This window comes from Phascolarctos cinereus, unplaced genomic scaffold (assembly GCF_003287225.1).
Source record: "Phascolarctos cinereus isolate Bilbo 61053 unplaced genomic scaffold, phaCin_HiC Scaffold_4;HRSCAF=312, whole genome shotgun sequence".
NCBI classification, from domain to species: Eukaryota; Metazoa; Chordata; class Mammalia; order Diprotodontia; family Phascolarctidae; genus Phascolarctos; species Phascolarctos cinereus.
The window spans coordinates 248,350,347-248,375,631 of NW_027555847.1; the positions used below are offsets into that span (position 1 = coordinate 248,350,347).

The 25,285-nt window shown below is 37.5% G+C and overlaps 1 protein-coding gene across 1 annotated transcript in view; it reads right to left on the bottom strand.

Moving 5' to 3' along the window:
* The window catches only part of GID4 (GID complex subunit 4 homolog), a 40,339-nt gene that overhangs the window by 14,738 nt on the left and 316 nt on the right, over window positions 1-25,285 (bottom strand). Inside the window, exons 2-3 of the mRNA XM_020967387.2 lie at window positions 18,969-19,028; window positions 5,306-5,413 (exon numbers count right to left, since the gene is read on the bottom strand). Of these exons, the coding sequence (XP_020823046.2) occupies window positions 5,306-5,413; window positions 18,969-19,028 (168 nt within the window). The remainder of the gene's footprint in view (window positions 1-5,305; window positions 5,414-18,968; window positions 19,029-25,285) is intronic.

Below are 25,285 nucleotides of genomic sequence, written 5' to 3' on the forward strand. Positions count from 1 at the left end.
AATTCAGTGTGGCTTTCAAAGCCCTTTCAAACCCATGCTCCTTCCAGTATTCTCACATCCTACCTCCCACTCCATACACTCTGAGATACAGTGACACTAGCTTCCTGGCTATATCTCAAACACAACACTCCATCTTCAGACTTTGTGCCACTTCACTGGCCATCCCTCATGCTTGGAACTCTTTTCCTACTCGTCTCTGCCTCAGCTAAAACCCTACTCTTTGCTAAAAGCCTTTCCTAGTATCCCATAATACTAGTGCCTTCCCTTGGAAATAACTTTCTACTTATATTCATTGATTCATTCTGTCTGTCTCTCTCTCTCTCTTGCACGTACACACACAATATACACCCTCATATTTTATATGTACATAGTTATTTGCCTATTTTCTCCTACATTAGAATGTGAGCTCCTTGGGGGTAGGTGCTGTTTTTTACTTTTTTTGTCATCTCAAGCTTAGTACAGTACCTGGCATATTGAAATGTATGTTGATTAACTCTTGGCTTCTCTGGCATCCTTGAAGACTCAGCTGAAATCCCACCTTCCACAGAAGCCCCATTCTGTATGCCCAAGCTATGGTCTCATCTCTGAGATAATCTCATTTATATTATACATATTTTGTACATACCCAGTTATTTACCTAGAATATAACATCATCTATTACTCCCAGATCTATACATCCTTCTCTGGCCTCCCTCCTGACATTCAGTCTTGCAATACCAAGTACCTAATGAACATTTGAAACAAGATGTTCTGTACACATCTCAAACTCTACACATCTCAAACAGAATTCATTATCTTTTCACCCATCTTCCAAATTTCCTTATTTCTATTGAGGGTATTATTATTCTCCTAATTACCTAGGCCTTCAACTTCATTGTCATTGTTGACTTCTTACTCCCCTTTAACCCATATAACCTATCAGCTGTTATGTCTTGTTGATTCTGTCTCCCCAAACTCTCTTGAATCTGTCACTTCTCAACTCACCTGCCCTAGTTTCTTCCTTCAGCACCTCTTACCTACACTACGACAGCTGCCTCTTAGTTAATCTCCATGCTTCAAGTCTCTCTTTTCTCCAAACCATTTTCCATAAAGCAGCCATAGTGACAGTCCAAAACCATAGGATTAACCACGTCACTCTGTTCTGCTCAATAAACTCCAGTGGCTTCCTACTACCTCTAGGACAGAGGTTCTTAATTTAGGGTCCATGAACTTGGATGGAAAAAAATTGCATCTTTATTTCTACCAAACTCTAAATGAAGTTTTGCAATTCTGTCAATTATAAGCTATAACAGTTAAAATTAAGGCAAACTGAGGCACAAAGTTCTGAGCATGATCAATTTCTTAGTAAAGCACAAATCTATCAATAAATAGGATCTCAGCTTCTTCAGCAAAGCTAAGATCCCAAATGAGGTAGACAACTCCCTTAAATAGTTTGGAGGGAGTACAGAACAAGGAACAAAACTTCACAGAAGTTTTGAACTTCTGAACAAGTCATGACTGGTTACAGAGCTGAGGTGTGGGGGACAATGACTGGTTGGAAATTGGGAATGAGGGGCTAGTAACACCCCTCCTGCAACTAAGAAGTGTCTATTGTTTTGAACCCACCTGCAAGGTTAGAGATAGTGGACCAGATTTCTTCGGATAGCAAACCAGACATCCTTAAAGGATAGCCTGGTAGGGTAAAGATAATGGACCTGACTCATCTATCCACATCCCTCAAAGATACCAGGTTTCTTTTTTTAATTATTATTAATTAATTAATTAATTTTTAGTTTTCAACATTCACTTCCATAAGATTTTGAGTTTTAAATTTTTTCTCACTCCCTCCTCTCCTCCCCCTTCCCAAGATGGCATGCAATATGATATAGGCTCTACTTACACATTCATATTAAGCATATTTTCACATTAGTCATGATGTAAAGAATTAGAACTACTGGGAGGAACCACGAGAAAGAAGAAATAAAACAAAACAATAAAAGAAAAAGACAGCAAATAGTACACTTCCATTTGCATTTAGACTCCTAAGTTCTTTCTCTGGATGTGGATAGCATTTTCCATCGTGAGTCTTTTGGAGTTGTCTTAGACTTAGTTCTTCTCAGCAATGCAAAGATCTATCATATTCAGTCATCACACAATGTGGCTGTTAGTGTGTACAATGTTCTCCTGGTTCTGCTCATTTCATTCAGCATTAATTCATGTTAAGTCTTTCCAGGTTTTTCAGGAGGACATGCTGCTTGTTATTTCTTATAGCACAATAGTATTCTATTATATTCATATACCACAACTTGTTTAGCCATTCCCCAATTGATGGGCATTCTGTCAATTTCCAATTCTTTGCCACCACAAAAAGAAGGACAGCAGATTTCTTCAAGGCAAGAATAAAATAGCAATCAGCAAGAGAGCTGGATTTCTAAACGGAACTCATTACAGGCCAGCTGAATTTCTGAACTAAGTTCAGGGACAAAGAACCATAACTAAGGCAATTACAGGACAAAGTAAATTATTTTTAAATAGGATCAATAAAAAAAGACACAATATCAATTTAATTTTCTCAACGCACAGGCAATAAACCATAGTAGTATTACCAGTACCTGTGACTTTGTTACCAATAGAAATTACAAATAGCATCATATCAGGTTACATTTGTTACAGATATCTCAAAATATCATTTATGCTCAAACTATTTCAAAATTATTGTAGTTAGACCCGCTGCTAGATCTCATGTGATCCTAGTCCTGTCTACAGATGCTCATGCAAAGAAATTGGCCAGGGCACTATTGTGCTTAGTAGTTGTTCAGTCACCAAATTGTGAAGTTGCATGTTCTTACATATATATATATATATATAAAATGCATATAAAGATATGAGTTCTTTCTGTGCAAAGAAATCTCAATTTGAAAAAACTGAGACACTTTCCAAACATGGATTTGCCATTTCACAGAAACTTTTTCTTGAAACATTTCATAAAGCTGCTTAATGAACTACCCAGCAAAAAAATCCCCTCACTCCTGGAGAGATTTTAGTAAAGCCATCTGTACTGGCAATGGCCAAAATAGTTTGTGGTCCACAACAGAGGAAAATCTGGAAGCAGTTCCATTATGAAATGATATGATACATTCTAGAATCGTGGACATTTTGAAGCAGGTCACCAAGGAATTGGCTGGCTCACTATCCCCCTCCAGTATGCTACTGGATGAAATAAGACATCTCTCAGTAGAACCAGCTCCTTGTTTTTGTTTGCTATGTATATGTTGACATCAAAGAATTCTTGTTTTCTGGGTCCATTTTGGAAATTAAAAAGACTGTCAACCTTTAGAAATAATAAAATATTTTCATCAAACAAGACTTTGGAGTAAAGTTCCATAATCTTTACACAGACGGAGTTCCGGTGATACTCCAGTAATGCACCAGCATTTGCTATTTTAATGAAAAAAGAAGCCCCTCCCATCATCACAGACATGCAAGGGCAACAAAGACTCTTCCAAAAATCCTGAAAGAACTTTTGTCAATAGTCATAAGTTACCAAGTTTATCAGAAGCAGGTCTGTAAATCATCACAGTTTTAGAAGATTTTGTCAAGAAATGGGAACAAAACAGAAGTGTTTATCTACCACACAGAAGTTCACTGCTTTCAAGAGAAAAAAGTCTTGAAGAGCTTCCAAGAATTAAGGGCACAAGTCTCATTTTTTCTAAAAGAAAAAGAAAACCCACTCTTGAATGAAGCGCTTTGAAAGAAAGTATTTATTTACTGACTGGCTTACCTGGCAGATATATTTAATCACATTAATGACACAAATATTTCAATTCAAGGTCCTGAAGTCACCAATATGGATGATACTGACAAATGTTTTAGCTTTCTTGGCTAAGATGCCAGTATGAAAGTGAGGATAGAAGTTACAAACTTTCAAAAGTCAAAGGAAGTGCTTTACTAAAACTGAATTGAGATACAAAATTACCTGTCAATTTCTTTGAAAAGAGAAATCTACAAACAACTAGAAACATTTCAGAACTCTTTCAAAAGCTACTTCTATTTAGATGATATTAAAGCTGAACCATAAGACTGACAGTCTTTTTCTTTGACATAAATTGTATTGAAGATGATGACCTAGCCAAAGATGAACTCACTGATTTTAGGACCAAAAACTTATGACAACTTAATGTATTTGAGTTTAATTCAAAATGCCTTCAGAATTCTAGTGTTCACTGACAGAACTCTATGCTCATGCCTTGTAAAGTGAGCTACGGAAGCTTTAATTCCATTTATAACAATATATCTTTGTGAACCAAGATTTTCAATATTTGTAACCATCAAGAAAAAAAAATTTAAGTTATTGCATGTCCAACATGTCATGTGTGTTGCCTTGTCGAAGACCTCTACAGCTTAATGGTCTTATTCAAACTAAGCAACAGCTTTCACAAATTCGTTTAAAAAATAAAATTTAACTTGTCTATATTTCAAAAATATTCTGTCATATTACTACAATACAAATATAGTAAGATATAATTAATATTTTGATAACTTAATATAATTTATTTCTTTTATAATTCCATGTATTTTATTTTATGCATTTAAAAACATTCCTCTGAGAAAAGATCCACAGACTTTACCAGACTGCCAAAGACTCCATGATACAAAAAAGGTTAAGAATCCATTCTAGAATTAAATGCAAAGACCTCTGTTTGAAGGCTAATTTCCTGAAAACTAGTGTTCTTCTGGTAATGTTACACTGGCTATAAGTCATGAAATACTATATGCTCCAAAGAATGAAGTTGAAATTCACTCAAAGGTCAACAGTAAGAAACATGGTAGATGTAAGCAGGCTACAACATATATGAACAAGAAATTAATTACAAAGAAGTGGTATAAAAGATATCATCAAAGAAATGCACAAATGAAAAAGATGATGTGCTGTTCATGTTGAAAGAACAAAGTTAACTCTTAGAGAGGCCATGTGCTTCCTTAGTATCCTTGGGATGTCAGGAAAACTCAAGGATGTTCCCCCAGCATACTGGGTGGCCCCTCTGTGTCAAACATGAAGATTCCCACAAAATGGCTCAGTTGTGGATGAGTTACACTGCACTGCTGGAGGAAATACTCACATTAGTAAGACCACCATTTGAGTATATTGGAACAAATTCCCATTTTGCTCATAGCTTTAATTTCCTGGCCTATCAGAAAAGTACCTTTCTTTTTCTTTAGGCTTGGAAATGTTCAATAGCCTAAAAAATCCTAAATCTCTAAATTACCTTTAGTTATCAAATTGTCATTGGAAGAGTCAAAGTGTATCATCCAAGGAGTTACTCACCCAGTGTTTACGATCTACATCCTCATCTGCATCCCACTTTCGGGTTAAGAATGGGTGCTTTTTGCTGATTATTTCCCCTTCAAAGAAGGTAGTAAGAGTTGGGTATTCCTATAACAAAATAAAATATTTTTTTAAACTCTTAGCAAAAACTTAATCTTCTTCATTCTAACACTTGGATAAAAGTTAACATTGCTAAGCAGTGATCCAAATCAGAGTTAAAACCTATAGAACATCTGCCAACAGCAGAGGCTGTAGACACTTAATTTTATTCATATTGTCCACAAATGAGAGGGTCTCTCCTGTGTTTGCAGCATTTTGAAAGTCTGATGCCAAAAGCACAGAATCACTAATAACTCAAAATATTTCTGTCATGGGAGTTTTATAATACCTTGGTAAGCAGATGACAGCTTAGCAGATCTTGTTTTTCAAAGAGCAGTTTCAAACCAAACCAACCAAAGTAAGTGGGTCCAAATTAAATGTTTTAAGAACTAAAGCAAGCAACAAGGACAGCTTTGATTTTATATACTTTAACAAAAAAGCAAGTAATAAATACTCAGTTTCATATATAAGCCTCATTATCTGCTCTATTTTGCATAAGAATATGCTCATTTTATTTGGTACCAGTTGAGATCAGAGTAATTTTGAACTCAACAGATATAAAGTAAAATGAGCATGTTCATATACAAAAAGAACAAATTATATGAGTATGGGTGTATATATGTATGTGTGTGCCTCTACACCCATACAGTCAGACCTGTAATTCCACTGGCATAGGGAACTCCCAGTGGGGAAACAACCTTTTCCAAAGTGGTAAAGCACCTGCGCTGCCACTTAAAATCTCAGAGCATTGCCTGGGGCCAAGGTCATACTGCCAGCATATGTCCAAAAAGAATGGAACCCTTGTCTTCCTAACTCCACTTCCCTGTCTTGCTCCCCACTCTTCCCCCCCATATTAATAAGGCCACATGATTTTTCTTTAAATTCTCTATAACCTTTCTTATGTTGTTTCCAACAGTATTCATACAATGATACATATATATATGTGTATGTGTGTGTGTGTGTGTGTGCACGTGCATATAATATATATTTTAAGGGCTACTGTTTTAATACTAGTTTTGCCCCATATCAGCATCTCCCCTGTAAAAGACTCTGTAATAAAGAAAAGTTTTCAATTATATTCTATTGTTTTTACTGCTTTCCCCCCATTAAATGCTTTATACAATTCAACATCTACATAAACACCTCTCTCTTCTTCTTCAGTTTTCAGTGCACTATACATATTTATGTAACAGTTTCTTTCCCTCAACACATGGAAGTTCTAGGAGACCAGGGATTTTTATTTGTCTTTGTATCCCCCAGCACCTAACATATAGGAGGCATTTAATGTCTGTTTAACTGAATAGATTATACCAGACTAGAATAAACCAGGCACATACAATCCTGAAAGCTTCATAAAATCAAGAATGTTTCCACTATGTCTACAACTTAGAGAATTTGATGTACAGGAAAACTGCTGCTTATTTTTCAGACAGATGCTTCAAGATATTCTGAACCTGAGTCAACAGATCCCATTTTCTACAAAGCCAGTGGATATCCTCTATGTTTATATATAAAGATGCACCAATTAAGTGAGTATTCTAACTTATATTAGAGTTGTTTGTGGTCTTATCCTCCCTACCAGATTATAAACTCCTTGGGGCTAGAGGCTATTTTATTATTCATTTTTACCTCCTCAACAAGGAGCACAGCCCATGGTACACAGTTTTTCTGTTTAACAGTGAATAAACTAGATAAAAAAGGAAAATTTCCCAAGTAGAAACTGATAGTCTTAACTCTTTTCACAAGACTACAAATTGCATTTGACAGGATACAAAAAGGCCCACCAGTAAATAGTACTGGGAAGGACTATAAAAGTAAAATTTTTAAAACTAGCATTTTTGGCTTCTAAAAGGGAATGGATCTGAAAGAGAAGGCAAGTGAGGTCAACACATGTAAATTAATATTAGAGAGGCAGTAAAAGGTAGTGGAAAGAACAATGTATTTGTTGTCTGAAGACCTAGATAAAAATCCTAGATGTACTACTGACTTTACCACTAGCCTGTGACCTTGCTAAAGTCTCTTCACATCTCTGGGCTTTACTTCTAAAATGAAAGGATTTGACTAGATGAACTCTAAACCCCTTTCCAACTCTAAAACCCCAAAATCATAGGGGCCGCTAGGTGGAGCAGTGGATAGAGCACCGGCCCTGGATTCAGGAGGACCTGAGTTCAAATCTGACCTCCGACACATAACACTTACTAGCTGTGTGACCCTGGGCAAGTCACTTAACCCCACTGCCTAGCCAAAAAAACCCCCCCAAAATCATGTACTTCTAGTGGGCCAGAAGGCCAGTTTCCTCTAATGATTTCTAGACATGACAAAATGCTTATTAAATTGACACCTTCCTTTACCCCCAAATAAAGCCAATTAACTGGATTTCTACTGAAATAATGTTCATAGTTCATATTTCATTTTTATATTTTATTTATTTATTTTTATTTTTCATAGTTCTTATTTTAGAACTACAAGGACCTTAGAGATCATTAGAGGAGCAAATCTAATCCCCTCATTTTACAGATGGGGAAACAAAGGCCCAGAAATGGGAAAGTAACTTGCTTGAGATCACACAAACTTGGAAGAGATTTAAGACATAAGTCTTCTAATGCCAAAGCTAAACATCTTCCCACTGACAGTAGTTTCTTCTTTCCTCCAAACAAGAAAAAGCATGAATGAATTATAACTTAAGAAGTTTAGCCAAACTGATTTGTCATTAGGTATCTCTAATCATTTTCTAGTGATTTGTCTAGATAAATTCTGTTGGCCATCAAAGTTGTACCAAGGTGTAAAGTTCATTTTCAAAAGGTACAAAAACATTTTAAAGCCCTTATTTTGTGTGTCTCTCTCTCCAATCTATTATATCTGTATCTAGCTAGCTATTTTATTTATCAATTTACATGACAAGATACTGGTGATGTCACTGGGAGGATGAATTCTTTTTAACTAACAGGCTAAACATGAATCTTACAGGATTTTTTTCTTCACACAATACTGAAAGGACAACAATCACCAAGAACAATATGTATAATTTGTCTTGGACAGCCTTTTCAACAAATGTAATTTTTTTTAGCAAAATCAACATAAAAAAACCTTTTTGAGGTTTAAATAAATACAAATATGAATTATGGTTCTCTTTCTTAATTCTTTCACTCAAATATTTGCTGACTGCCTACTATGTACCTTGTATACTGCTAAATGCTATAGAAGAAAAACCTACATGACGCTAATTGTCCTCCAGAGACTTATGATCTCAATGGTGAAATAAAACAGACAAATTACAAGCTAGAAAGATGAGTGTTTCAAGGCCTAACAAATCTCAGTACCAGGTATTGTGGCACCTAATAATTGGCACAATCTTACACTCAAGTACAAAAATGAAATTTAAAAAATGAGGTCTATGATTTCTTCAGTATGGAGAGCTCCGGGTGAGCATCTCCTTCTACAAATGCATATTTTTTATATCTGCTCTAAAACCTAGAGAGTTGCCAGGGAATACTAAGAGATTAAGGGCCTTATACAGGGACAAGCAGCCAGTATGTGACAGACATGGAGCTTGAACCCAGGTCTTCCTGTCTCCCTATCTACTACACTATGCTACCTCACTCACTTCAATCTTTAGGCCAACTGCCTTACCACCCTTGCGCTGATCTCTGTCAATGGGTTTCTGAAATTTGTTTAGTAAAGGGCAATTGTTCCCAAAATCTAAAATAATATGCAAAATTGAGAAAATAAAATGTCATCAGTATCTCACTATCCATACGTTAAGAAATTGTAGCTATTTACAAATAAGGTATTTGGGTATTCTTAGCATCATCTAATTAAAACAAAAACCAGAGTTTCAGCAGTGATTCCCAACAAGCAAGTTTCAAGTAGTTTTGCTACACAACTAAACATGGCTTCTTGGCAAAGCTGAGAATTTTCAATAATAAAGATATATGTATATATACATACATATACACACATGTGTATAAATACACATTTATTGATAACTTTAATAAATTTCTGACTTTTGTTTGACCAGTTCACAACACTCTCAATTGACATGTATTGTTCATGTTTATGCTTTAGAGACATAAATGTAAATGTATTTGATTTTGTTGCTTGAATTTTAATTTGGGCAGTAAACTTTTGCTATATATCAAATTAAAAATTCTGAACTAAAGTTCATAAGAAGATCAGTATAAGGAACTAAGGATATCTAACAGAGAACAAAGAAGACTAAAGGGTAATAAGACAGCTGTCTTCAACCATCAGAAGGTCTACCTCAAAGAAGAGGGATTAGATATGCCTTTCAATATACCTGGCCTCAGGAGGCAGAGTTAGGAATACATGATGGAGAAAAAGAAGGGCAGAATTCAGCCTGACATAAACAAAAACTTCTAACAATTAGAGACATCCAAAAGTGGAATGGACTACTTTAGTAAATGAGCTCCCCATCATTGAAGATAAGATCTTAAGTCTGAGGCTAGATAGTCATTTATTGAGAATATAGTAGAGGGAATTTCCACTCAGGTTTGGACTAGATTAAGTGAGATTTTATGAATTTGATGTTTACCTCTCTACATTTTTCCACTCTTTACTTCCTTAAACTACACCTGGAGAAAATTAAATATATCCATCTACTTCTCCACTCATCTGGTAATAAATAACTGTCACTTCCCTGGAAAAAGCAGGCAAAGGTTAGCAGGAATTTGAGAGGCAAAAGCTGGTCATTTAGTAATATGGGTCCTGCACTATACCTTGCAAGTTATAGCATAAGAGTTTTGTTTGTAATTAAAAGGAAACTTTCCCAATAGAGGTAATTCAATATGGAAACGGTATAGAAACTAACTGAATTATGTAAGAAACCTGGGTTCTAGCCCTAGTTCCAAACTGATACAATGGGGATCTTAAATGATCTTAAATCATCTCTAAGCACCCATCTGCCTTTAACCTTCTACAGTTCTGATGCCTACCTCAAAAGTGCAGTGTATACAGAAAGGAGTCCTAGGATTTTGGGATTAGGCCTTGATGTATGTGGAATGCTGTTTCAATCAAAAGATATGGAAAAACAAAAAAAGTACTGGCTTTAGGACATCTTTTGAAGAACAGAGAAGGGGAACCATCATTTTGTGACCAAAGATTAACTAATCACCTAACAGGAATATCATGATGGTCATGAACTGTGCATACCTTAAGCTGGTCTCTTCAGGTAATATAAGCAAGTATCAATCAAAGCAGTGCTTTCCAGAGACATAAAGAATTAGTAAGGGAGAAGACGTCTCCAACATTCCCACTAACGAGATTACAGAGATGGCACTGCCTAGTCCTTTTTACCATTTTGTCTCCCTTTTCTCCCAATATATACATACTGGTTTTTAGGACCTCCCGGAGTCTGCTATACATATATAAAACTTGCTTAATTCAGTTCAGAGAGAAAGTTTCAAGGATTTTTAACATCATTCTTACTTCTCTATAGAAGATCCTCTCTAGTCTTTTTTGTTTATTGGCTCTAAATATGAACTTCTTTAATGCCTGGTTTTGAAGTTTCAGCTTTACTATTCTATATCTCAAATTCTGTTAAGTTTGCCTATGTATTTAAAATGTTTAAGTTATTCTAGTCTCAGTTTTTGAGAGGCAGAATGGCACAGTGGATAGAGAAATGGCTTTGAAGCTAGGAAGACCTGAGTTCCAAGTCCTGCCTATCATACACAATCTGGGTGTGATCCTGGACAAGTAACTTAAGCTTCTCAATGCTCTAGGCAAATCTCAGACTGATACTTCTCAAATTTCTTGGTCTCAGTACCTCTTTACTCTCTTTAAAATGACGGAGGGCCACCCCCCAAGAGCTTATGCTTATGTGGGTTATATCTATTGATATTCATTATATTAGAAATTTAAATGTCTTAATATTATTATGAAAATTTTTTTCACATGGCAGACTCCATGAAAAGGTCTCTGGGAATCTCTGGCCTACCAAGACCACACTTAGAGGAATACTGTCTTAGATGTAAGGTGCCAGAGGGAGTTTCCTAGTTTCAGTTTTACTGTTTAACAATTGGACTGTATTATGTTTTACATGCTAACTCTTAACAAGGACTTTAGAAGATAACATCCTGATGCCAACTTTCTAACTGGCATTCTCCAAATGTTGTATTTATGTCTTAACTGCTACATCTGATTGGCTTTTCTCAGTCCTTTCTCCTTGACAGGTCTACAGCTTTTTTTCTTTTTTTTTTTTAGTGAGGCATTTGGGGTTAAGTGACTTTCCCAGAGTCACACAGCTAGTAAGTGTTAAGTGTGTCTGAGGTTGGAGTTGAACTCAGGTCTTCCCAACTCCAAGACCAGAGCTCTATTCACTGCACCACCTAGCTGCCCCTGTTCCACAGCTTTTGACCCTATAAGCTGATCGTTCTTCCTGGAAATGCTCTCCTTTTCCTTAACAATTAAGCATTTAATAAGCATCTACTATGTGCCAGGCACCAAGGATAAAACAAGGACGAGGAATCAAACAATCTCTACTTGCAAGGAGCTAACAATCTCAAGAGGGAAACCTTTTACTGTCTGACTACTCCCTTCTCAAGTCTCCTCTGCCTCCAATGTACTGCTACTTCTTCACTCCTCAAAAATTGTCTTCCTTCAAGGCTATGGTAGGAGTAACATTAATTACTTATCTGGCTGGAACCCAAGGCAATAAGGTCAAAATTTCCAGCCACACAGGCTAATTTATCACTAAAAAAGGCAACGAAACCAACCTCAGGGCCTAATCATCTCAGGAGTCCTTCTCAAGTTTGATGTACATCAGCAAACCCATTCAGATGTACCACCATGGCAAAGGCAGAGGCAAGGGGAGGTACACCTAACTGATACAACCCTGTATGAATCAGCTCTGATGAATACTCATTTCATGTTACAACTGAGTAAGTTTTTTGTTAAATGTATGAGTACTCTATATTGTTTCATTCTAAAACTCAGCCTGAGAACAGCCTGGCCCAAAGCATTCGTCATAGTTTGGAATGACCTCTTGGCTAACCTGATGGTTAAAAAGAGGAAAGAATGATGTAGAGGAGGGGTAAGGGAGAGGAAGGGAACTATGGATGCCTGGGTGGCCTCATACAGGAATCTGGTAACTTGCATGGCCACACTTCTCAATGAATATGCTAAGTCCTTTCAATGGGACAGGGAGGGTTTCCCAGTGATCTGGTAGGCCTACTCTACCAGGAAGAAAAGGAGCTATCACGGATAACATTTCGTATCTGTTGGTAATAGCTCTAGAAAAGCTAGACAGCTAGCATAAAGAAAATATGACAACTGGAAACTTGCTCCAATGAGGGCCTCCAGTTATTATATGTTATTATAAAATGAAGGGTGCCTCTATTCACCAGAGGGTCAGAGGTTTGGGTTTTTTTTGGTTTTTTGTTTGTTTTTAAACCACTGAGGGACTTAGGAGGCTGCAGGAAAAATTTAGAATACAATCAAAATCACCAAAGTCACAAAGAATCACCAAAATAATGATTGGTGAGGTAGTAGTTTGGACATATCAAAGAAAAACTACTTTTACAAAGCTAGTTAAATCATTTGATGGGGATCCATCCTTCTTTGCATCTCTGAAAGTAGCTAAGCCAAGGAGTTGTATCTGCACGGCCCAGTAAAAATGAATTCCCTTTGTAGCCAGTACCCTGAAAGAGTTCTGCAAGGGAGGGGGCAAAATTCCCAAGACATATGAGGCTGTTGGATTGGCTCTATGATTATGTGCCATGGCACCACTACCATGCCTACCACTACGTACAACTTATGACCAGCCAATGGCCAGAGCAACCGTAGCCTATATTGGGGGCAGAGCCCCATTACTTTGAGTTGATTTATGGTTTTTATATATACGTGTATATATATATATATATATATATATAAATATATATATATATATGTATATAAATATATATATATATATATGTATATATACACACACATATATATACATGTCTTCCTGCATTAAAATATAATCCCAGTAGGAATTTTTCCACACTGCATTTGTATCCCCAATTCCTGGCATAGTGTCTGGCAGAGAGCTATCATTTAATACATGTTCAATAAGTGAGGCTTTGGTCATCTCTTTCCCCACTACACCATCACGTTGGCATGAACATAACAACTGTTGGCCTTATAACAGCAGATCAGGATAGCTGTTGCTGAGCAAATTTAAGGAAGAGGAATGGCTCTCCTACAGCCCCACTTATAAGGTGCTTTAGGGGTAGTTCTTGAAATATGAGGTTAGACTGACAGCCAGTCTATAGGGTGGCACACAAGTCCTTGTATGAGACTCCAGGCTTGTGGGATTTCTGGAACAAGTCACCCTGGCTAGGGCCGTTCTAATATTAGGACCACAGAAGACCAGAGGCCATATGTTCAAGTCATAGTGGCCTGGAAAGGAGGGGGGGCACCAAATGTATTAGCCTTCTAGACATCAGCAGGCAGGTTACTATCATACCAGGGAATGCCCAATAGGTCCCCTGGGGGTTGGGGGAGGGGGAGAACAGACTATTAACTGAGGGAAAGAGATATACTTGTTAGGGGAGGTGAGTAGTTAGGGGATTCCATCTGAGTCATAATTCTGATGACCCATTAGAATGGACAGCTATGAGACCTTGGATGTTGGTACCTACAAAGGCACTTAGAGCAACCTCTATAAAAGTTACCGTGGGAAAGGCCAAATGGAAACCACTGGGGTTATCCAAGACATCCCATTGCACCAAATGATACCAGGTCACAGGAGCCATGAAAATTATTTCTTTCCTAGTAATAGATGAAGGAGGTTGGTATCTTTCACAATATCAACTACGTTTACAACTCTGTGTCACCAGCAAGGAAGGCAGGTACCACTTGAAGGCTTACAGTGAACTACAAGGAGGTGAATAAAGTCATCACGCAAACTGCTACAGCCATGACCCTGTCAGCATGATGGACAAGCCAGGAGTGATGATGTCCTATCTTGAAGAAAGCAGCACAAATCAGGCAGAAGTACAGTGCCTGAGTAGTTAGTAGAGACATAGGAAGCCCAGGAAGCACGGGCAGCAAAACAGGAAGGCCCATTACAGACCCTCTGCATATATATATATATATGTAAGCACTATAATCTGGACCTGACGAGACCCCTCCACATGAGTACCAGTGCAGTATCCAGTGGTCAAACCCATAATTGCTGTCTGCCCAAGCATGAGGGAATGGAAGAATGCTAGGCTAATGAGGGAAAAGACAAAAGTCTACTGAAGTTGAAAGAACAGCTCTGTCATCATGTCTCCTGACTATCAGGTTTGGACGTCTCATGTACCAGGAACTGAATCTGTACCCTAAAAGGTGAAAGGTTCTCTGGCTCAATGGAAGGGCAGCTCTTAGCCACTGTCTCATTTGACTTTCTCTAACTCATCCTTATTCTGTCCCTCTGGTCTTGTGTCCTTTGGGGAACTCTGTCTGATGTCTCCTCCTCCAAGTGCTACCTTTGTCTGGAAGGCTCCTTGCATCCTCAAGGTTGAGGCTGTCCAGTGATTGGTGATTAATGGCTCTAAGGGCATTTAAGAAGTGCAAAGTCCCTTAAAAGGCACTTAGGATCTTGCCCCTAAGAGGAGAGATATAATAGGTGCTATCTCTACTATTAATCTGTTTGGGACTCATGGTAGTAAGAATGGAAGATTCCTGCCACAAAGCCTAGTTTTCCCCTAAAAAAGCAATGACGCAACCCTTGAGATGTAACTGGTTCAGGAAACTTAGGTTCAGAGTGTCCTGACTGCTTAAAGGATAAAAGTCCAACACACAATTAGGATGTATACCTCGAGCTTGAAAGAATTCTGCCGCATAACAAATACGGAGGAAAGGGGAGCTGTAACCAAGTGAATCGACACCGCAGCTTTGTTAAATGTCCTTCCCCTGATATTGCTGAATAAACTTCCTTCCGCTAAATGTTATATAGTTTACAAGTGTCTCATTTCATTCCATTTCCAAGTCTGAACCACCTGGTTGGCAGGAGCAGAACAAAGGCTCAGCTCAAGTGCAACATTCTCTATGAAACTTCCCTTGGCCCCCCAGTTGTTAGTGGTCACTTACTCCTCAACTTAAGATAAATTTGTGAACACGGTTTATCCCCCTAGTAGAATGTTACTTTCTTGAGGGATTACGGGATCACAGATATAAAGATGGAAGAAACCTCAGGAGTCAACTTCTTAAATCCCCTGATATTACAGATGAGGTAACTGAGGCCCAAGGAGATTAAATGACTTCTCCAAGGTCACACAGAGAATACACACCCAAGACAGGATTTGAACTTAGGTCCTCTGATTCCAATGCCAACATTTTGTTCATTATACCTCAGACATGAACTGTTATTTTTATCCTTCTATCTATCACAGTCTCTTGCACACTGCAGACATTTAATAAATGTTTCTTGAATTGAATGAGGACTAAGAAAAAAGGTCACTTAATTGTCAAGTCAATATGAAAAACAAAATAGGTTAAGTAATTAACACAAGTCTTTGTTTTCCTTTTCCTGGGTATTTACAGGCTGGAAAAGAAAGGTGAGGTTTCTTGCTTTCAAATTCCCAAGTAAGTTCTCAATTTAGAATGAATTAATTCCAAAGGAAGAAAAATTTTTCTCTATACTTTCAGAAATGGCTGCTTCTGTTAAAAAGTAGATCATTACTTTTCATCAACCTCGGATGAATACAAGTATGGAAAGAACTTGTATCAGTTAGCTATCATGACTTTTTAAATGGTTTGACCTTTTTCTCAATTTGTTATAATTGGAAAAGATTGTGGTACACCCACTTACATCTAACTTTTCTACTTCAAAAGTTAAAGACAGACCCTAATACAAAATAAAATGATGAAAACACTGCCAAGAAAAGAAAAGAGAGCTTTTCAGGGCCTATTTACAAAGGTGTTTTTTAAAATTTAATTATATAATCCTAATCTGAGTTTTAAAATTATTTTAACATTTTTTCTCTTTTAAAAGTATTTTTACCAAAGCTTTAGATCCATTCTGATAGTATTAAACTATACCAATACACTGCTAAAGAAGCTGTTTAAGCAGCAGCAGCAGCAGTTATACTGTGAGAAAAGTTAAAACAATAGATTTCCTTGGCAGATACTTTGACCAGTGACCCAACACAGGGGTTCTTAACCTGGAGTACTTGGATAGATTTCAGGAAATCTCTGAATTTAGTTGAGGAAAAAACCAACTACATTTAAATTTTCACTTATCTCTAACTGTAATTTAGCATCTCCTTCAATATTTAAAGATATTCTGAGAAGAGGTCCAGATGCTTTATGAGACTGCAAAAGGGCACCATGCCTAGGCTAGTCTTCCTCACACATGCAATAATATTCACACTCTACCTCATAGCCATTTAAAAATTCCTGGCAATTCTACCTTGGCAAACCTCTCTCTTTCTCTCTCACATCCAATTTCCCATTGCCACGCACCAATTAAATTCAAAACCCTCATTATCTTCCACCTGGATAATACCTTTCTAACTTGTCTTCCTTAGTCCATTTCCCTTCCCTCTCTTCACTCTAATCCATACTTCATTCTAAAACTGTTATTTATGTTTTTGGTCACAACCTGTGAGTTGATCTGTTGTAGAGAACTCCCAGTGTGGAAACTCTCTCAACTGAAACAGGTCAGCTACTTATCTTCAATTTACTGTCTGTGTACAGAGTTTCTTAGGATACTGAGGTTAAGTGACCTCCCCATGGTCAAACAGCTACTAGGTGTCAAAAGACAGGATTTGAGATAGACATTTCTTCCTGACTCCAAGGTTCTACTGCCTACTATGCCATGCTGCCTCTCCCATCTATTATATCCCTCACAAATTAATTTTCCTTATGTATGGCTCTGGTCACATCACCCTTCTGCATAAAAATCATTATGGATTTCTACTGCCCACTGAGTAAACTTCAAGCTCTTTTTTCTTGCATGTTAAGGGCCTTTTTGATCTGCCACCATACTACCTCACATCCTTATCTATTATTACTGCCTCCTCTCTCTACCCTGTACTATTTCAGCCAACCTGAACAACTGATTCCCAAATACACATTCTCATGCTTGAAATGTCCCTCCACTGCTGAATTCTTGTCTTTTAAAGCTCAATTCAAATGCTCCCTCCCCTATAGGAAGCCTTTCTCCCAAAGGTACTGATTTTTCCTCTTTAGATATCCCTCAATACATTTTTTGTACCCTCTAATTCAGTTATGTGAATTACAGTTATCCTTGGTTTTATCTTGACCTTCTATTAGACTGTAAGTTCCATGAGGGCAAGGATACATCTAACATTTGCATATTTATCTCAGTGCCTATACAATAGGTGCCTTAATAAGTGTTTGTTGAATCTAAAAGTATATATGTCATGGAGCAGAGTTTATTTTTTAAGTGAAGCAAGCAGAGCTAGGAAAACAATATGTACAATAATACGACAATGTAAATGGAAAGAACAACCACAAAACAATCAAAGAGGAAAATTATCAAGGACCTAATTGGCCCCACAGAATTAATACAAGAAGACATTTTCTCCTACTCTTTCCTAAAGGCAGGAGTCCACAGGTATGGAACACTGCATAAAAAAAACCAGATTTTTTTTTCAATGTGTTAATTAGTTTTACTGATTTTGCTTCTCTTTTTCCTCTTTTTCTATTTTTAAAAATTCTTTGATACCTAGGAATGGCTTTCTGGCAAGGCGGAATGAGAGGAAAATAAGAGAAAACAAAAAATATTAATAGAAATCTATTTTAAATATTCTAAGGCAAGCAATGACATTAACAAACTTTAATTTAAGCTGAGCTAAAGGTGGCCAAGATTCCAAGGTACACCCAGCTCCATAATTACCACCAACGTGACACCCCCTTACCTCTAGTTGCTTTGGGTGTCCCCATCGCCCCCAACCACATGATCAGAGAGCCAGAGCCAATGCTTTATTTAGCACAGTGGTACAAAAGGGTATACCACAGACATCTGGAAGTTATGTTGTTGCAAAGAAAATTTATAAATAATTTTAACATAAAATTTAAATACAGTGTTCACAAAACAGAGCCTGCCTATTACATGTACATGCCAACCTCAAAACATGTGAGACCACAAACTTACAAAACAACTCAACAAAAACAGATACTCTTATTGAAGGGAAACTACATACTGCTCGAGTCTCTCAACCTTCCCATCATGTTAACAACTTAAATCTTTAATATGCTGTTATTTGTCATTACAAAGAATATTGTGCTGTGAATAAAGGAAAACAGCTGCTTTTAGCATTTAAGCTAAAAGACAATGGCAAACAAGGGTGGCATGGAAGAACACATAATTCCAGTTCATACTCTTTAGTCAAGTCAAAACTTGTGGTTACCCCAAGCAACCAGAAATTTCAGAAAATTATTTAATTACCAACTTCAAAATACTAAGTTTTTAATTAATCTTAAGATAACAAAGTTTAGCCAAAAGTAATCTTAATCTGGAATCTGGAATCTAGAAATTAAAATTTCCTGCCCTTAATTATATAAAACTATTTAATGCTGATTGTTTTCCAGTTAACTTTAATAGAATGCTTACCTCGGTAAGGCCTTTAATCTTCAAGTATCCACAAAGGTAAGAGTTCTCCATATCCACATGCTAGAAAGAATACATACAATCCTGTTAGAGAGATATGAAGCCAATGATAACTCTCGAATAGTTAGGGATACACTTTAAAACTATGGAGTATTCTGGAACCTATCATATTCTATCAAGCAAGACTTTACTTTCTATAAAGATGGATGAAATCATCATTATTTAAAAACTTATCCAGGAAGTACAACGTTTTAATTTTTTTAATTTTGTTTTTTTGCTAAGCAATGGTTAAGTGACTTGCCCAGAGTCACATAGTTAGTAAGAAGTGCCAAGTGTCTGAGGCCACATTTGAACTCAGGTCCTCCTGACTCCAGGCTGGGTGCTCCATCCACTGCGCCACCTAGCTGCCTCCAGTACAAAGTTTTTAAAACATTAATTCAGCACTTACTACACAGCACCTGGCACGTGATACGCAATTAATAAATGCTCACTGATGAATTATGATGTTTTCCTAAGCATTTTCCTTCTAATCAGGCAAACTTCTTTATGGTGCTCTGTAAACTTGCTTTAACTAAAGATCAAAACTAAAATGCTTTTCTTGAACAAGAAAGATATACTCAAACATCATCTGGGTATTCTCAACAAAAATTTCCCATTACCTCCTTAGGTACATACCTCAACTTTCATGAGGTCAAACCTCTACTTCTATTTGTATCCTTGGTGCCAGACTTTGCTCTCAATTTACTCTTTATTCTCTCGTCTACTTTTCACCAACTCTAGGAGTACTGTTTTTATGTCCTGACATCATTGCCTCTGGCTCAGTATTGATAATGCCATATAGAAAACAAATACAAAGCACATTACCATTTTGTATTGCCAAAAGAATGAGCTATTCCCCAGAGTATGTTTTCTAGATATGTGAAAATTATCCTTTAAGGATCAAAATTCTGTTTAACCATTTTTGGATGGGAGTCTTTCTAAAAAAAAAGTATCAATACATTCCCTTCCTTCTTAGATAAATAACAGTGAGCATAATTTAATGTTTTCTTGACTCAAGGTCATCATTATGAATGTCAATTATGTACTGAAATACAGAGATACTTGTAGAGGTTACAGAAGTTTAAAAGGGCAATTTGTCCTTAAAGAGAAATGTTCCTAGGTGGGTATGCCTCCTTTAGTCCATGCTCATTGGACTCTAGCTTGAGAGTTTCATGTCTCCTCCCTTTCAAAGAGGTATCTTAAGCAGACAGCTGCTATCAACTCTTCCTTACTGCTTATAATCTGTTTTTGGAGAAATCAGATATCAAAGTCTGTTAGCAATGGGGAGTACAGCTTCTAAATGACTGTCTCATGGTTTCTCCTACATGACTCTATCTGTATCTCTGTTCTAAGAGGGTTAAACTGCCTTCAGAAATCTGATATATATCAGATATATATATATATGTTTTCTAGATATAAAACAAATATAAAAACATAAATAGGTTCAATGATGTGCTGTAGACTTGTTACAATTTATGATTTCATAAAGTCATACAATTTTAAGGTGGATAGACTTAACTTCTTTCAACAACTTACAGAGGAGGAAAGTGATAAAGGGCTTACCCAAGACTTTGCCTATGATTGTCCTAACTTTTTAAAAGGATGGACATGACAGAGATAGGTCCAAGACTTCCCTCTACTAGAAGTAACAGGTTGGCCAAAAACACTACTTATAAGACCTTTAGCTTGGCCCAGAGCTCAATACTGTATCCTGCCTGCTGGTTTCCCAAAGAACACAGCAACTCTGTTGATACTATATACTTTTTCACCAATGCCTGTATACTGTTACAGTGACAGACTTTAGTGAGCACTTTCCAATAATCATCAGGCATTAGCTTTCTCTAGCCAGTTATATATACATAGGAACTGAAGAAAAGCCTCTTAAAAGATGATCTAAAACAACATCCTGTTTGTAACTCTTTCAGTTTTAGTTATCTCTTTTCAAAATACATCTGTACCCCTGTTTCAATTTCTCTGAACTAAATTATTGGTCTCATGATTAGACAATTTATTTCCTATGTTCCTAGTCCCTCTATTATTTTATACTAGACACCATCTTTTATTATTTAATATGAAATTGGCAGAACATGATGTAGTAAAATGGGACTACTAGCAGGTGAAATACTATTTTTGTCTTAAAAGCTAAGTGTCAGAAGCCCCAAAAAAATTAAAATCATAGGAAACACTTAGAAGGAAAATAATTTTTATTATAACTTGTTATTTAAATTATAATAATTTGTTATAACTTTTATTATAACAACTTAAAGGTTAGTTATCAACAATTACTGGAGCATTTCTACCAGAAAGGTTAGATGTCTATATTTCGGGGTTTAAAACTACCACATCCATTTTCAAAACAGACACATGGGATTTTTTAAGAACCACAAAACTCCCCACTACATCAAGATTCAAACGTTAAGAGGTTTCTTTGGAACATCTTTGCACTGGGAAGATATTAAGATTAAAGAGATCTTCTGAATGAAATAGAAATACTCATAAATTATATACTCAAGAACAGAAAACCTGGGGTTCAAATCCTACCTCTGCCCCATGTCATCTATGTCACCCTCAGATAAGTCAAAATCTCCCTGGGCCTCCCCGTCCTCACGTCTAAAAGGACAGGCTGGTCGGTCTCTGAAGTCCTTCATTTCTAGGTCTATGAACCTATGTATCAAAAACAAGTCTTCTCCTATAGAGCCAAAGCACTTAAGCATGGTTTCACATGACTTACTAATGTACTACATGTGAAAACTGTATTCTAAATACTTTCATGTGCTGTTAACCTTAGGAATCTGGCATTGTTTCATGAAAGTGACATGCTCTAACAGGCTGCCATAAAGAACTTTTACTATAACAATACATATTTGTATATCACTTCACAATTATAAAGTGCCTTCGCATATTTCTTGGAGTCATATATATTATTTCACTGGATCATCACAACTGTGATGTTTAGCATACATACTACTATTCCAATTTTATGGATGAAGAAAGAGGTTAAGTGCCTTTCTCAAGGTCACAGCTGGTTAGTGGCACAGTTGAGTTAGGTCTTTCTAATTCTAAGACCAACAATACTCTTTCCATTACACAGCAATGTCTAAATTATAAATGACATATAAAGTTCTAATCTACAATCTTGTGTATATATGCAGCACTCATTGAAACCAACATATATGGGGTTATAACAAATGAAGGAAAGATACCGGGATGACATGGATACTTGTTGAGTTGGGTTGTTGGTTTTGTTTTTTGCGTCTGTGACTTGGATATTTTTCAAGAATAACAAAAACAAAAGAACCAGAATGTCCTATATTCAAGGCTGTTGAAACTGACCATTAGGAAGCCTGGCATTAACAAGAAGATTAACTTAGTGTATATCATAATGAGAAGAATTTTAACTGAGGTCTGGATGAGAAAGATAAAACAGCACGTTTAGCAAAAAGGAGCCACACAGCACATCAGTAAACAAAGTTATTCTTTTTATATTCCTTTCACAGTGTCCTAAGATTCCCTTTGCACTTGGCTTCTTGGATAGCAAGAAGTGCACTGGAAGCCATAAAAAAATAGACCCAAAACTCTTCTCAAGACAGAATCTCAAAAATGAATATGGTAGAAGGAAATAGGCCATAGGGACAGAGGTCCCCAAGTTTCTCTTTTGAGAAACAAGTCCTGGCTGATGGAGCAACAAGAATACTAGCTTCTATGATGAGCAACCACCTCACCAATCCACCTGCAGAACAACCACAGCCTTTACTTGACATGACTACAACCCACATTAAGATAGTTCCCTGTTGAGCTGTCTTACAGCCAACAGCCATGGGCTTCTGCTTTTAGCTATCTTAAACTTCCATTCCTCACCCTGATCTAAAGTATCAAATTTAGCAGACTCATTCTTATCCTTTTCAATATTATATATATATATATATATATATATATACACACACACATATATGTATACATATGTGTGCGTGTGTGTGTGTATGTATGTATTTATAAAATCTCCTCACCTCCACAAAACTTAGGTTGGTCCTCAAATGTGAAAAAGTGAATTACTGAACTGATTAAGGTCAAAAGATACAACAATCAAACCAGAATGACTTCTATACTTTACTAACATGACAACTGTTTCCATGAAAAGGGTCCCCAAATTGGAAATTGGGGCCACAAAAATATTTTCATCTTTATAATTAATGGTCAACCCCTAGAGCTTTCATTAAGAAGATTTTTGTGATGGGTTGTAAAAGACAACTTACCCTCTAGAAAGGACACAAAATTTAGGAAATGGAGAGAAAGCCTATCATATACTGTTTCCAAAATTCAGGAAGAGCACGGCTAACCACCATACTTTCTCCTAATATAACCACTATGACACAGTAGAGCAGTTAAGTTTTCAGGCCTAAAAGAAAAGCATCTACCTTCTCTAGGGGAAGAAAGAAAGAGAGGTCCTCTGGTATACAGACCGTTAACAGCCAAGAAGAAAATGGCTAAGGAAAAGTGCACAGAACACCTTTTCATTCCAGAAAAGGAGAATAGTTATTTCCATAAGACAAGGAATATAGGTTTGCTTAGTGCTCAAGAGCAGGGGTTCCTAATCTGGGATCTATGAACTTTAAAAAATAATTTTCACAATATATTTCAATATAATTGGTTTTCTTCATAATCCCATATATTTATTTTATATTTCATGTATTTAAAAACACCATTCAGAGAAAGGGTTCATAGGTTTCACCAGACTGAGGAAGGGGGTCCATTACACAATAAAGGTTAACCCCTGCCCTAGAGTAAACAAAAGAAGTGCTCCCCACTTGTCTTTTGAGTAAAGGCCTATTTGATCTGAGGTAAGATGCAAGACCCTCTTAGATCAAACAGAAATAAGGCAAAAGTAAAGGTGCAATCTAGATTGTCCATTTCATAGTAAAAAAAATTCACATTATCACCCTGGGCAAATTCCTCCTAAGGAATTTATATCTTACAGATGCTAGGAAAGATTTCCAAAGCTAGCTCAGGAAGAGGAGGTGATGTAAGAAGGAAAGAGGATCTCTTTATAGAGGTTCACAGAGAGAACGAAGGGAGGAGAAGCTTATCTGGAGGGACTAACCAGACCTCCCTTCAGGAAAAGTGGGAGTGGTTGTTGGCCAGGTGTATGATGAGGAAATAGAGCTGAGGCATGGAAGAAAGTGGGGCAAAGTTGTGAGGTTTCATTAGTTATGTCAACCAGGGAGCAGGTCCCCAGGTGTCTAATCCAACAGTGCAAGGTGGATGAGAGCGAAAGGAGCAGGTCCTCTAGGGAGTAAGAAGAATATACAAGATCAAAGCCTTTCTAATGAATGGGTGTTAAGACAGGATAAGATGATGTCCTGTGTAGGCAGAGAAAGGTGGAGATGAGGGTGAGGAGGGGCAATATCGGGAGTGTCCTGGAACTGGAGGGGTCCTATGGATTGAAAAGGATAAAATCTGATGCGTACGTTGAAAGATCGGTCAGTGGGTGACTCAGAGAGCGCGAGGCCCGGGGAGGAGGGAATGACAGAGATAAGATGTTATGGGGATATGAAGTCTTAAGTGTGTGGGTAGAGGAAGGCCGAAGAGTGAACAATAAGTGAATGGTTTTCAGAGTAAAAAGGTGCTGGAGATCCAGACCCTACAGGAGTATGAAGTCTGATGACGGTGGAGGAAAGTTGACAAGGGAAGAATAGGTTAATATTCTGGGAGGCTGGGGATGGGAAAGGACAGAATCTGATGTGGACAGAAAGGTTCAAGAGTAGTGGTCAGCAGGTAAGTTGGGGAAGGTGATGTCCTGGGAATGGGGAAGGTCAGAATCTGATGTATCTAAAGGTTGAAGAGTGGTCAGTAGGTGAATCAGGGAGGCTGAGCCTGGGGATGGGGAAGGACAGATGTCTTTATGGGAAGGAGGAATTGAGAGAGAGAACTAAGACTATGTGAAGGGAAGGAAGATGAGGCTGTAGTGAAGAAGAGCCCGCCCCCCCCCAACATTGGCTGGTGGGTGTTGGTGGAGGCTCTAACAACCGGGTGGGGTGAGGTGGAAAGGGGGAATGAGTTCCAGGAGGCCAGGGCATGGAGGGGGTGAGGCGAGCAGACTAGGACTGGGGGAGGGGGGGCCCTCACAAAGTGAAGAGAAGAGGCCCAAGAAGCAGAGGGGAGCAGCCGGAGGGTGCTGGAAGGAGGCCTGAGCAGCGAGGGGTGAAGGCAGGACGCTGCCCCTGGTGGGGAGGCTGACTGCTGGGGTACGGGCGTGCGGGGCAGGAGCGAGAGCACGGGAGGAG